The 14,771-nt window shown below is 38.2% G+C and overlaps 1 protein-coding gene across 1 annotated transcript; it reads left to right on the top strand.

The window, feature by feature from the left end:
* Positions 1-924: 924 nt before the first annotated feature.
* On the top strand, positions 925-13,585 carry LOC119146346 (prostatic acid phosphatase-like). The gene is made up of 10 exons (XM_037383848.1): positions 925-1,038; positions 2,378-2,473; positions 4,967-5,053; positions 5,690-5,842; positions 6,799-6,897; positions 8,005-8,100; positions 10,543-10,675; positions 11,926-12,011; positions 12,865-12,971; positions 13,429-13,585. Exons 1-10 carry the CDS (start codon positions 925-927, stop codon positions 13,583-13,585), a joined length of 1,128 nt encoding a protein of 375 aa, XP_037239745.1.
* The last annotated feature ends 1,186 nt before the right edge of the window (positions 13,586-14,771 follow it).

The following is a 14,771-nucleotide window of genomic DNA, read 5'->3' as shown; positions in this document are numbered from 1 at the left end:
TTAACACATGAATGTGACTGAACATAGACCAATAAGCTTGTAAGATCAATCCTGTCTTTTGCAACACTGTATCCAAACTACATTTTTTCTTTATTTAAAATATACTGGGGAAATGACAGAAACAATGTTTGAATTATGCATGCTGTAACAATGTGAGTGTTTGCAGCAAGAAAGATTTGAAAATAATGAATTTACCTAACTGTATTAAATTCTGTGGAATAGTTCTAGGAAACAGTGGCACACATTTTGCCACTAGAGACACAGTCAAACTACTGTAGAGATTAAAAGTTCATCCATGTAACTTTTTTTTTTGTTTTCAATGAATTTGGTCTTATCCCTGCTCGTGTGCAACAAAACCTTCTGCTGTCTATTCCTTCTACAGACCACTGCCAAATCCAGGGGAAAATCCATAGATCCTTTATAAAAGAACAAATGTTAGCACTGGTCCTTCTAGCTTTCTAGTACAAAGTGTTCAGAGAAGCCTGTGTGAGCAGTAGGTATGAGGATGGTTTACTAGCTCTTCTGCATACAGCAAGAGACAGCATATCTGCAGCATTTTCACTTTTGAGAAGGCTGATTGACCATACTATATCCTAGCTTAAATAACAGAAGGCATCTTCTAGTTCTTTATGTTCACCTGCCTTGCAAGTGCCAGGACAGGAATTAGAGTGCTCAGAGATGCCACTTCATGTTATACATGGGACACAGAAATGGAGTGCAAATGCAAAATACACTTTTCATTTCACAAATCTCCTGAAAAGCACTAACCTTAGAAGGGAAAAAAGGGAGGAGGATGCAAGCTCACAGCCCGCTTTTGGACTTCACTGAGCACAACTGACTCCTCCCCTCTGAACCACATATCTACTGTACCACCACATCTGCCAGGGACCTTGGTGTGCAAAATAGCTGAAAGCTACCCTCAGGATGAGAGCAAGGCAGCTGGTGTGTGGAATCTGGAGTCTGTGTTTCATGTTCTGCCTTTTCTGCATCTTTCTTCACCAAACGACAGCTAAAAGAAAACTGAAGTTTGTGTCCATAGTAAGTAGATAGTTCATGGGCAAATGGAATTTCTTTAAAACTTGTCACTTACGGCTCTTGTACTCTAGGATAGGGGGGCAGGGGGCACTTTTTGAATATTTGTTTCCTGCATATTCAAAGTTCACTGTTGCATTGTACAACAAAATCCTCAATTTTAAATAAGATTGTATAATTTGTCTCCTTTGTGCAGTCCTAGATGAACTTAACTTTCTGGATTGACAAAGAATGCCTTTTTTATAGCACTAAGAGAGGAATCATGTAGAATTCTTCTTTAAATTGTAGAAGAGGATTTCACAACTAGTGCAAAAACCCTCTTTACCATGGAAGAGTTCCCACTTTTCCAGTGGTTGCAATGGATTAACATGCAAAACAAATTTCACTATGTGAAATCCAAACTAGTGTACTATGGCACTGAATAAGCAACACTGAACCAGTGTTGTGAAACTATAGGTACTTGCAATGATTATGATGTACTGTTTGTTTGCAGGAAGCCTGAATCTTGTTCTGAACACTGTATGTGCTTGTAAATCACTTATATACTATTTTTGCTGCAGTTTTCAATTTTATTTCTCTCTACTTGGATTAAAAAATAAAAAAAAATCTGGTGGTTAATTTTTAAAATTATGTGACACATAGATTAATATATATATACAGGAATTATGCTGGACAAGGAAATAATTCATTATAGAAATAAAAAATCTAGATGCATCTTTATAGATATACCTTCTATGTGAACTGAAATTGCAGAACAGGTTCAATGTTTTCAAACTAACAGTTTAGTCTGTATTTAGATATTGGATGACACTTCTATCATCTTGTGTGATGAAACTGTCAACAGGTGGCTTTTTAAGGCCAATTTCTTCCAAGAAAGAAGGCTTCAAAGCAGTCAGCCACAGAAACAGTATCTTAGAGCAGTAGTTTGGGGTTTTTTCCTTCTGAATTCCCCCTCAGTCCTACCAAAATATTAACATTATAATATTTCTGGAAAATTACTTACATGCTTCTGTTTGTTTTCTGTTTATTTAATGTTGTGATCTATAGCTCCTGAAATATATAAACCCTCTTTAAATTATATTAAGATATTTTATAGTTCTTATGACTTACCAAAATTTATTTAAGCTCATTACTTTTCAAATGCCAGGAAAAAAAGACAAGTTACACTTGTCTAAATAAATCAAACAGGTGGTGTAGCTCTCTAGACCCAAGAAAAGCAGCATGAGTATATTCAGCATCTGTCAGATACAGTACTCACTGTCTTTGCATATTCCTTGTGACTGCACTAATTACATCTATCACAAAAATCCCAGTAATGCAAAGGGAATTCCATCTGTTTTATCAGGTATTTCGTCATGGTGACCACACTCCACAAGAGTTTTTTCCAACTGACAACCACAGAGAAGTTGCAAGGCAGCAGGGATACGGACAGCTTACCAAGGTCTGTTTTCTTACCTGGCCCAATATACTGAAATATTGAAATGTAGCGTGTTGATATTTGGGGTTTGGAACTTTGTTCTCACTTGGGGGAAGCCCATATTAAGGTGCTATATATAGCTCTCCAAAAGGACAGCCAAAGAACTTACTAGGAAGCTACAGCTACGAGCAGTCACCGATTTTAAACGACAGAGTCAGCCTGTTCTGGTCCAGTAGCAGCATATGTTGAGTTGTTTGCAGATGTGGGTGTTTTGGGAGGAGCCAAGCACTAGTGACCATCACAGTCCACCTGAGACCAAACATGATGCTTTAATCATCAGTGGCATAAGGCGGTGGAAGTGTTCACAGACCAGCCTCAATCTCTGCTGAGTAGGAGTGCCTCCTAGCTCATGAACTACTAAAATCAGTACTAGCAGAAATTTCTCTCAAGCTGTACCAGGGAAAGTTGATTTAAAGCTCAGCTATTTTAGTGCAGGTATTGGTGGAATACAGCAGAGCTGAGCTTGCACACACGTATCAGCTGATGGCAGTAACTAGTAGCAGCTAAGGCAACTGCAGAGTCCAACTGCAGAAACTGTGCCTCTGCATTAACTGTAATTTTATTAGCTGCCACCTCTTGTGAATGGAGCAAAGGGTGAACTCTTGTATCATCAGACTGTAATGGAGTATGTGGACACTAGTGGCTTTAACCCTTCTTCTGCTGCACTCCCACCAGCAGTACCCACTGTGTCTGTGCTTCATTCCTTTTTCCCCAAGATACGTTTTTTGGATAGAAAAATCCACTGGTTATTTGCCCAGGATCCTGGGAACCAGGCAGCCTCACTGAAGTAGTTTAGATGTGCCAGAAATCTGATGTTCCAGATGAATGGCTATTGTGCATATGTAGGCAGACTGTGAGGTGTGTGTCTCTGTTAGGCTGCTGAAGTGAGTTCACTTACACACCTTATGTCCAGTGGGTCCAGCACAATGCACATGTTTTTCTCTCCTAGAGGAAGTAGCCACTTGCCAGGTCTTCACCAAAATCAGAATAGAACAAACGGCCTGAGGGGTTTCTCTTCCTCCACATTCTTAGGAGGCCAAACTGATCTCCAATGCAAAAGTCAGGCCTGTTTCCTCTCACGTCATCTCCCTTGAAGAAACAGGAGTAACAGACCAGCTTCCTATGCCTTAACTCGGCTGTGACTCAGTCATTCCACATAGACACTCTGTGAGTTCAGCACTACAAGCCAGCTTGTTCCAGGGCATGGAAGGCTTCAAGACCAGGGTGTCAGGATTTAACAACACACGTTAGGCAAGTTGGGGCAGAAGCCTAAGTCAAATATACCCTAGGAAACTGGATGCACAATTCCAGCAACAGAAAGAGGTGATCACACACACACACTGTGGGCCACATCTGGCACTCTGGATAATGCCCTGACTAACTTGGTCTGACCTCATAGCTGACTCTGCTGTGAACAGGAGGTTGGACTGGAGACTTCCTGAGCTCCCTTTCAACCTGAATTATCCTATGACTTACAAAAGGACTTTAGCAAGCAATGAGTAATCACTGTACCTGTGACTCCAGTGCAGAGTAGTGATTACTTGAGCAAAGTTGAATATATTTCTATGTATGCCACATAACACCAGGTACAAGTAAAAAGATAACAGTATTGAGACCATTACAGGGACATTGCATGTGATTCTCATGTCACGTGTTTACCAAATTATGTTGGTAAACTGGAAAATGTTCAGTTAGAGCTACTAAAATGCTGAGGCTGGAAAACATTTTTCTGTGAGAGTAGAGAATTGTCATCTACTTAGTTTAGCACAGAGATTAAGTGACTTGATTCCATCTTACTGATTATTATCTTACTGGGAATAAGATCTGTGATGGTAAAGAATGTGTCATTCAAAAATGTAACAAGATCCACTGACTGAAAACTGGGAACATAGAAAAGAACCAAGAATCAAATGTTTTAGACTGTTGATAATAATTAATCATTGCAGCAAAATACCTGAAGCGTTAGAGGACTTCTACTTGAAATCTTTGATTCAAGATTCAGGCCAAAACTGTAGCCTCCATACAGAATCACTGGTGATACTCTATGGGACTCATACCCTGGATGTGTCTTCAGGGACAGGTGGTTACTCTGAATTCCCAGTTAATCAGCTGTGAGCCATCCAAAGAGCAGAAACTAGACAGATGGTGTCAGGATATCTCTATGCCTGCTGTAAGTCACCCTGCCCCTCAGCCAGTCTTACTGGCTTGGATAAACATATACATAGCTTTCTGTAAAGCACAATGTAAAATGGCATCCGTCAGGAAGAGATCTCTAACATTATCCATTACTGTACATGCAGCAACTTTACTGCTTTTTTCCCCGTCTCCTTTCCTCCATTTTATAAAGGAAAAAGGTATTTGTCAAAATAATATGAAATACTGTCTCGTTTTTTGGTTGCAGAAATGGATGCATAGCACACTTCTTGAGCCTCTTACACTATTCTGTTACTTCTACAGCTTGGCATACAGCAACAGTATGAGCTTGGACAGTACATGCGGAGGAGATACTCTTATTTCCTGAGTGTCGTATACAAGCAGTGTGAGGCAAGTACTGGATCTGGGAGGGAAGATTTTTTTTCATGGATGTTAATGAGACTTCCTGAATGCATGAGAGTCCAAACCTGGTGAGGTTGGAGAAAATTTAATACCCGCTGAATTCAATGTAATTTCAAAGTATCCCTGAAACTGGGTCAACTTTTATTCAGGCAGATGGCTAACTGAAAACCATGTGAAAGACTTTTTAGGCTATCACGTTCAGATGCCTCGCTGTTGTATGGCAGAGTATCTATGTTGGATAACTCCAGTGCTACACTTCCACATGGAGTGCAGGTACAGCTTAGTTGTTTTCATTTAGAGTGCAACTGTTCAGTGCATACGCAATGTCCCAAAGCCTAGTGGTCAAATGGAGTCATTCTTATGCTTTCCACTAGGATTTCTAAGTGAAATGCTACCATGCTGCAGCTCACTTGTCCAACAACATTTTATTCCAAGGCCCTATTCCAGCTTCACTCTTTCTCCCTCCTCCTTCTTTCTCACAGCCCTTCTTCACCCCACTCCATTTTAATGAAAGCTTCCCCAGCACAGTACTGGTCGCCTTCTTTCCTACCAACAGAAAAAAAGAAACCCAAAACCTAAGAAGAGAAATGACCTTTCAAAATTTTTGTCTTTTTCTTGCTCCAGATTTATGTTCAAAGCACTGACTGTGATCACACACTTATGAGTGCTCAGGCAAGTCTTGCTGGGCTGTACCCACCAACACAGGGTGAGATTTGGAACCCCAGAATTCTTTGGCAGCCAATTCCAGTTCACACAGTGCCACTGTCACATGATAATGTGAGTATATACTAGAGGCATTTGTTTTCCCTTAATCATTAGTAAACTGCTTAGGATATGAGATGAAGAGGCCGCATAAAGGGCATGATAAAGGCAACAAAAAGTACATTATGTAACAAGCATTGCACAGAAAGTCCTAATAAGCTGAGTAGAAATATTGTCAAGAGCTTCCACAAGAATGGACTTATGTATCAGAGACCCGGACCTAACAAAAAAAGGAAGAAAAACAGAAGTCCTAGGTACAGAGAAAAAGAGTTATCCTATTATGTGAGTTAACCACTATAGAAGCAGATTAATCTTAAACTTATCACAAACATGGCTTGCTTTGTATGAGAAGAGGAAGCATACCTGTTTTCACTAGTGCTTCAACATTTCTTAGTTTGCAGCCAACAGAAAAGACAAAATAATTATCCTGGGACTTTCATTACTGTGAAAATTGAGTTGCAGGATTGTTTTTCATGCACTTTGAAGCTCAGTGCATGCACTTTGAGGTAAGCTGTGGTAAGTCCACTTAATACAGCTGAGTATGCACAAAGACTCCTATTGCAGTCCAGTTGCTGCTTGGCAATTTGTTGCAAAAAGGTGACGGTGTGTTTAAAGAAAGACTGAACACAATGAATGAAATCATCCCTGGGGAAGCCAAGCACAAAGCTGTACATGAGGGCTTGTGTTAGTCTTCTGTTGAGGGACAAATTTCATCTTGTGTAAATGGATCCCTTAACTTTGAACTACTGCAGCTATTAGTCCTCTGAACATTTAAAGATTATTTTGTAAGTAGTCATCAGTATGACTCTTACAGTCCTGAAGATTATTATCCTTGAAAACTACATTCCCAAATTATTTTTCAGCTTGTTCTAACTAGTGCAGCCAATTAGAACAACAATCTTGCCAGGGTATATTGAATTGCAGAACATAAAGCACCTTGCCTAACAAGTGTTTTGCAATTTTCTTTTCAGTTGCTATACTTACCTTTTTCACACTGCCCAAGATACAGTGAGCTTCTGAGAGAAACCTTTGAAACAAGGGATTTCCAAAGGCAATTCAAGCAGTACAAGGTAAAGTATTTTCAGTTCTGGAAATCCAGTTAAAATGGACCACTTTTGTCAACATTATCTAACAGGTAAGTTTAAAAAATGGCAGTCAATATGCTCCTTCCAGATCTCTAATCTTCACAGTGGGTGTAGGCAACATACCCAAAACATTATTACAACATTATAGATCCAGCTGGAGGGGGCTATTCCCATCAATTGAAAATTGGAAGTCATAGAAAAGATAAATTATTGACTACCTTGCAAAAACCCAGCCCACCTACCTTCTAGGACAGCAGACAAAACAAAAACTCAGATCAGTCGGTGCCAAAACCTCTCAAATCACTCCAACACCTCTCTCTGTTTACTCCCATGTAAAGCAATTCCTCTGTCTCTGTCTATATAACTCTCTGCTAGTTCAGATTCCTCTTCCACCTTCCTCATCCACAAGATGCTCACAGCTCAATTTCCCAGATTTTCTATAAAACAGACTCAGCGCTTTCCTCAAGTACCCGTTCATGTTTCACACCTGAAGTCTTCATTCATTGTTTTTGCCTCTGTAAGGTATCCTTTCCTTTCTTTCTCCACCACCAAAATCTTTCCATGGCTATGTAATCACTTGTTTATTCTGCTGCAACCGTCTTCTTCTCAGGTTTATTAAAAATGACACTATCAAACTCACCTGGTTTTCTATAATCTTTAATCACTGACCTCAGCCATCTATCTGTGGCTCTACATCTGGGTATTATACATGAGTGAATCATAATTCCCAGTTTTATCGTATTTACATCGTACTTCCCTTCTGCTGAGTACCAACATAATTCTGTTTATCACACTTCCTTTAAGCACTTTCTAAATTTCTGCCAGACTTCCTCATATATCAGTGTCCCCTCTACTCTGCCCCCTTCTGAACATTTCCATCAAGCATAAACCACCACCGTACTTCAAATCTGAACTCAGGTCACCAACCTTGTCTAGATGAATAGGCCTGATTCTCTTACCACTCAGCAACAGTTCATTGCTTAAGTGCAAAGACTATCTTGGTTCTAAAAATTACTATCTTCTAGTATGGCAGTGTGAGGAAATGATGTACAAAGGCCCTGTGTACTAAAAGTTTGCTTTTGTGTTTTCCAGCCATTTCTGAAGTTTTTAGCCACTCATACAGGATACCCATTGAAGAAGCTGAACACTGAAAGAATTCTGAAGCTCTCTGACACTTTACAATATGAGGTAATAATATAAAGAAAATTCCAAAGGTCCAATAGAAATACTTACACTTTCACAAAATTGTTTTAGCTCTTATTTCTACTGTCTGTAAGACGTCAAAAGAGGGTATCTCTGTGCTTCCAGACCTTTTTGAAGCACTATTTGCAGCTTCTTCCCCAGAAACCCTCACCTAACATCTAAATTGCAACTGAAAATCCTGTAAAGACAGTATGACTGTGTGAGGCTGCTGTGGGTCGTCCACCACTATAAGGAACAGAAAGCAATGACTTACCAAATTCAAGATCCTGTCAGTGACCGCATATGAGTTAGGTAAAAGCATACCTTTGGATAAAATTATCATGTTACTCCTCCAAACCCCTTCACAGAGATGCACACGAATAAAATAGGTTGCTGGCAAAGAAACATAAGCATCCTTCCACAAAGATTTTATGCACATTGTATAAGCAACATAAGTCATTATTTGCATATGGACAGTAGCAGTCAAGAGTATTTTCAGGAATTAAGCAGCCATTGGAATGTCACAATGGCTATTTGGGCAAGTTTAGGAGCCTGTTCTATGCAAAGGAACCAGGCACATCAGAAAGAAGCATGGATTTTATAACAAAAGGGGTACTGTGGTGCCCAGCTGTCATGGGTATCTGGGTCCCACAGTCTGGTACCTCTGATTGGAATTCGAAAAAATCCTGAGTGCCCTTAATGTAGCAACAAGTCCCTCTTCATGTCACTTCAAAGTCTAGACTTAGCTGAAGCAAGTGAGAACTGCAGTCTTGCGTTAACAAGTTATTGTTGCAGGCAGCTTTCACTACAAATGCTTTAATGCATAATTATTTTTAAATTCAAATAATAATGATAAATCAGTCATCAGTACTGGAATATTCCCTAGAAAACTGAGGCAGTTTTAATGTAGATTTCACAAGCAAATGTAATATTTGGGTGTGATGCTAATGAGTTTACCTTCTGTCCTTGCAGTTTCTGCAAAGGCCCAACTTTGGTCCAAATGGACCAAATGTTGAATAGAATGTTAGGCAGGCCTTAAGTTAAATGAAATGTTAACATGTTGGGATATCTCACTGTAATTTCATTGAGGTCACCCTTTCATATTTTCCAAATGCAGGATAGCTCAGCACCACAACTTTTTATTTCAATTGTTATATCATACTGAGAAACCTGTGCCATCAGAGAAATGTGCAAAATCAACAGCTCCCATCAAGGATCTAGCAAAATGTTGGAAGAAAAAGCTCATTAGTTGGGTTTTTCCTCCTAGTGTTAGATTTGATGAGCTTTGGTCTTTCATACTACTCAGTGAAGACTCTGGGGGTATCAATTAAGAAATCTACTATAAAAGCCACTCTCACCCTTTCAAGCATACAAAGAGAGCTTTCTCACATCGTTTTATAAAATACAATTCATGAAACTACAGTAGCTTGCATTCTGTATCTGTTACTTTTGGCTAAGTATCATCTGACTTTCAAGTGTCCTGGAAACTGAAGTACTTGCTTGCCTACAGTACTGTCTTAAATAGCACTCAACTAGCCAATTTTCCTCTCAAGATACAAATCATATCTGTTAAAAAAGAAAGTGATACATTGTGACCTGAGTTGGTGTAACCTAACATGTTCCATTGTTTCACTTGTTTAAACAAATGCGTTAAGTAGTTTGCATTTTCCTCAGAAGTCGTTGTTACAAGAACACTCCCTTTGGTGAGCTCAGTCCAATGGTTACATTGCACTGAAGGAAATGTACCCACCTTGTTTAAACAGGAATTCAAGGTAGTGCAAACCAGGAGTGTTGGGCAGATCTTCCCTTCTCATAGTTGTAACCATTAACATATCTTGGGCTGCATCCCTAGGGAAAGACTAATCCATTCCGCTTTAGCTTGAGGACTGTGTCATTATCCAATAGACCTGGTATAGGTAGGTATGAATTCCATCTATGTTTCTAATCCTTATACATATAGCTTATACTCTGGTACATCTGACTACAGCCATATATATTCCTACTGGACCTCTGGATCTCACTCATATCTCAGGGCTGCCAGCCCCTAAAATCCTGACATCTATCTAGGGTTTGTTTCAGTAAAGATCTCAGGATATATGCCAGTAAATGGCTGGAAAAGAAAGAGTCATAAAGTTCATTTTTTTGCACATGAAAACTGCATTAGTAATTCGCATAAATAATGCCAGTCACTTTTTGCATAATTTTTAGTATTATATTTCTTCTTCTTGTGGAACACTGCCATACAAATTTGTTTTGACCTATGTGATGCTATAAATAGAATACTACAGCTGTCTAAATGCAAAATACACTCATTATTTTATTATAGAGAAAATATTACTTGAGTGAAACATTCAGAATTTGTTCTGACAAGCATATTGTGCCAGAACAACCAACAGTTAGCAGTAGGAATCTGTACGAAAATCACCATGTTCTCTTTCTTCACTGTAGGATATTAACAATTACACTTTACCTGTTTGGGCTACTCACGGTGTCAGGACCAAGCTGATAAAGCTCTCAGAATTGTTATTGCAGGCGGAATTTGGGTTCCACAAACGAATACAAAAATCACGTTTGCAGGGAGGTAAGCCGAATTCTTACCCCATTTAAAGCCACGAGTAGAATGGGAAAGAAGAGAGGGCATATCATAAAAATTGCTACTGATTCCGTAGCAGAACTATGAAAGATTCCATGATGTGGATATTGGTGATCAGCACTGAAAGATTTTGATTAATGCGAAGAGAGATGGTGAGGATATGAGTCATGAATATCCTAGTCCAACATTATAATGGAGGTATCATTTTGGTTACACTATACAAGAAATCCAAAGTAATATAGAGATCCTTGCTGAACAGAACCAAGTCTGAATTTAATGTAAAGCACCATGCTTAACTTACTTAAGAAGAGATTATTTGTAATAATCTCTAGGATGGTAATTTTGTTGCCTTACAGTCTTCATATGCCATTACTAAGAGTACTAAAACGAGATTATTAAACTGCTTCTAAACTTTATTCTGCTCAGCAAATAGTAGCTGAAATTTCAAAATAGTTTATATCTTTTCAATCATTCATTCTCCTCCATTCATCCACTGTCACCTTTCAGGCCTTTTTTGTTTTATTTGGACACTGTACAGTCAGGCTCTGTGAGCTACAAGGACAAGTCACATTAAGCATGGACCAATTTGTTCGCTTTTTTGGAGTTCCAACTTACAAAACTAAGCACAAAGTTCACATCTCTGTTCTTGCTTTACTAACAATTGCTATTAAAAAACATGTGCCAGTAGCTGAAGACAATACATGTGTCTAATTCTGCTAGCATGTATGGTTCTCATTTTAGGATTTTAATTTGTCAAGATTCGAACCTTATGCTAACATACTGCTAGCACGGCCATTGATTTAATTCATATAGTTTGTCATACAACTTTTCAGCAGTTAACATTAACAAAATACAGACAACCACATGATTTAAGAAGGCCAAGAATCCAAAGGATATGCTCTTTTCCTCTGGAAATCAGGAAGTCAATGGAGTTACACATAAAATAAGGTAGTATTCATTACCCTGCTCTTCTTGCACTGTTCTGCTGGCACAAAGCAGCTGTGAATGCACTGCTTGAAGCTGTTTAGGCTATTAGGGACACCCAAAACATTTCACGCAGGAGTAAAATAGGCCCACTGTTCATATAAGAGATAGTATCAGAATTAATCAGAGGACTCTGCACAAATCACCTATAGTCAATTGCATTTAAAGATAGATTGTGTTAAAACACCAACAAGTGATACAGATGTTGACACAAGCATCCCTTTCATTATCATTGCCTCCCCATTTTTTTTCAGGTATTCTTTTAAAAAATATTCTAAAGCATATCTCAGATGCTAGAAAAAAGCCTTCACACCAGCAAAAGATGGTTATGTATTCTGCGGTGAGTCCTTTCTGTTTCTTTTATGCTCCCTTTCTGCAGTTATTAAATGCAGTGAAAACCATGAAACTTTATTTCCTTCATGAAATGCACCTACAAGCATTTTTTATTTGGTTAAAGTTCAATATCACTGAATTATTTTCATTCTTTGATGAACAAATACTACTTTGAAACCTGCAGAATTCCATTTTCCACCTGATGTCATGGCTTGTTTCACTGTCTTATTGCTGGGATTGAGCAGAGAACTGGAAATACCATGCCTCATGTTTTATTGAATTTTTATGACAAAGATAATTTAGCAACAAACCTCCTGCTTCCTGTATCTTTTTCAGATGCCAAAAAAAAAAAAAAAAAGAAAAAAAAGAAAAATTAAGTTAAAGTTAGTTATTTTAGAAGGTCTTATGAAGTCAGTTACTCAACTGTGACTTTATATTTTGGCTTAGAATGTGCAAACACCATCACTGAGAAGGAAATACTTGGATTGCTGTCAGTTAAAAGCTCCTATTTCTAAACTGCAGATAGATTATGACCTATAAGTTTTATATCGGCCAAAGAGTTTATTGATCTGATGTCAAATACTGTTTAATTAACATGCAAAATCACTAGTCCCTTTTAAAAGAAGTTTTAACAGCTCCTACTAACTTTGATAAGAACTGCAAGTGACTAAGACTTCTTAAATATTTACATATGTTTATTGTACAGCCATTAAAAGGACAGTATTTTCTCAGTGTTGCAGAGGGCAAGTATTAATGAGGCCATGCAAGTAACATTAAGTGGACAGATACAGTGCTGGTTATATTGTTAAAAAATAGGTACATTTCATAGGCTTTTGATTAAAGGTTTCTTCTGTTTACAGCATGCAGCCACCATTGTTGCCTTACAGATGGCACTCAATGTTTTCAATGGGAAATTGCCTCCTTACAGTGCTTGTCATTTTTTTGAACTTTACCAGGAAACAAATGGGCAAGTATCTCCAAGCTTTACTGCTAAAATAGACTTTTTCTAAAAAGCAATGTACTGATACCCCAGACTAATTAAACTGGATACACAAGGTTCACTACATAGGAAAAGATTATAGATTGATTTTAATTATTATAATTGGACTCAGTAGTTATTGACAATAGCAGAATTACAGCACTGCAGCCAGAAAACCCTCTGTCTGTTTCTTCATTACAGTTGTTATCTATGCTTTTAATCTATTGAACTCCTTGACTCTTTACCAAGAAGACAAACTACATGCAAGTTGGTGTTGACGAACTATTGTTTAAAAAGATTTCTTCAGACTACTAATGATAGATGTTAACAGCCAGACAAATAAGCTGGCTAAAAGTTTGTCCAGAAGTACAATCACTACCACATGGAAAGGCTGTGTGGTTTTGCATACCTAACTTCATTTTGACCCTTCTGTATTTTGAAACAGGCAATACACCATAGAAATGTACTATCGGAATAATTCCTTGAGAGGTCCTCACCCCCTCACTCTCCCTGGATGCAAATTTCGCTGTCCACTGGAGAGATTTACTCAGTTGGTCTACCCAGTCCTAGTACATTATTGGACAAGAGAATGTAGGATGTAGGACATTAAAAGAGGTAAGTTAAGTGTTTTGGGCACATGTACCCGAAAGTAAAGTCAGGATTACATCTGCCAAGAGCTCATTTGAAGTAACGATCATTCTTATAAGGGTCTGGTCTGAAATGAAAGACATGCAGATCCAGGAAGACAGAATTGTACCCATGGCCATAATTTCTGCTCCATTGATGTATTTATTCCAGCCCAACTTTCTAGTTCAATGGAACCAAGGCTGATTAGACTTTAGGATACTATTTTTCATGGGGTTTTTTGTTTTAGTATAGTCAAGAAGACCTGCAGTTACTGAAGAAGCAGATACACATGCAGTGAATTATAACAATTCACCTTATCTTCTCAAACTGTAGAGTATTTGTCCAAGCTGATATCAACATTATGCATTCCCTTGATTTTAGGAGACATTCAGAGGTCAAAGCAGGTAGATATTGAATAGCATACCAGTCTGGTACCAGAATGTCAAACATATACAGGCACACATTGGCATACTAACACATTCTCTAGTAAGTTGTCTGTATCTCCGTATTAGGATGCCTAACTTTCCACCTTGACCACTGATGATACTTACATTTGCAGAAAGAGGGAACAGGAAGGCAGAGAATTACACTGTCTCTCTTGTTTCTAGCTTTATATTCCTTAAGGGAGAGGAAATGCAAACAAGCCCCACTATTCAAAAGTGTCCCCACTTTTTTGATGATCAAATGTTGTACCTAATGTTAAAAAATCTGAACAGATTTTTGAATCACTGATCTTAAAAGAATTTGAAATTTCAGAGATTAGAAGCATGCAGGCAAGCCAACTTACCTTGTTGCAAATAATTTCCTATTAAATATCTTGAATTCATGAACAGACTAGAGATAGTTTAGCCAGAATGAATGAATAACTAGCAACTAATGATTATCTGAATATTTTTCTTCACTATATTAATTGCTCACAAATTCTCAGGAAACATCAGGAAATCAACACACTTAATTGCAAAAGGTAATTCATCAAGAGGAAGTTGGTTCAGACGACCTTTTTGGTCCAAGCCACTAATACAGTCATGGAAGACAGTGATAAGCACTTCATGTTTATACTGTGGCGTTTAGTAATCTAAGTTTTGTGGAGATTAGTTCCCCTTCTTCACAAAACAAACTGTATAACTGACCAAGCAAATAAAAAAAATATCTATTATATAA

Source organism: Falco rusticolus, chromosome 4 (assembly GCF_015220075.1).
Source record: "Falco rusticolus isolate bFalRus1 chromosome 4, bFalRus1.pri, whole genome shotgun sequence".
Taxonomy (NCBI): domain Eukaryota; kingdom Metazoa; phylum Chordata; class Aves; order Falconiformes; family Falconidae; genus Falco; species Falco rusticolus.
This window is presented reverse-complemented; position numbering and strand designations above follow the sequence as displayed.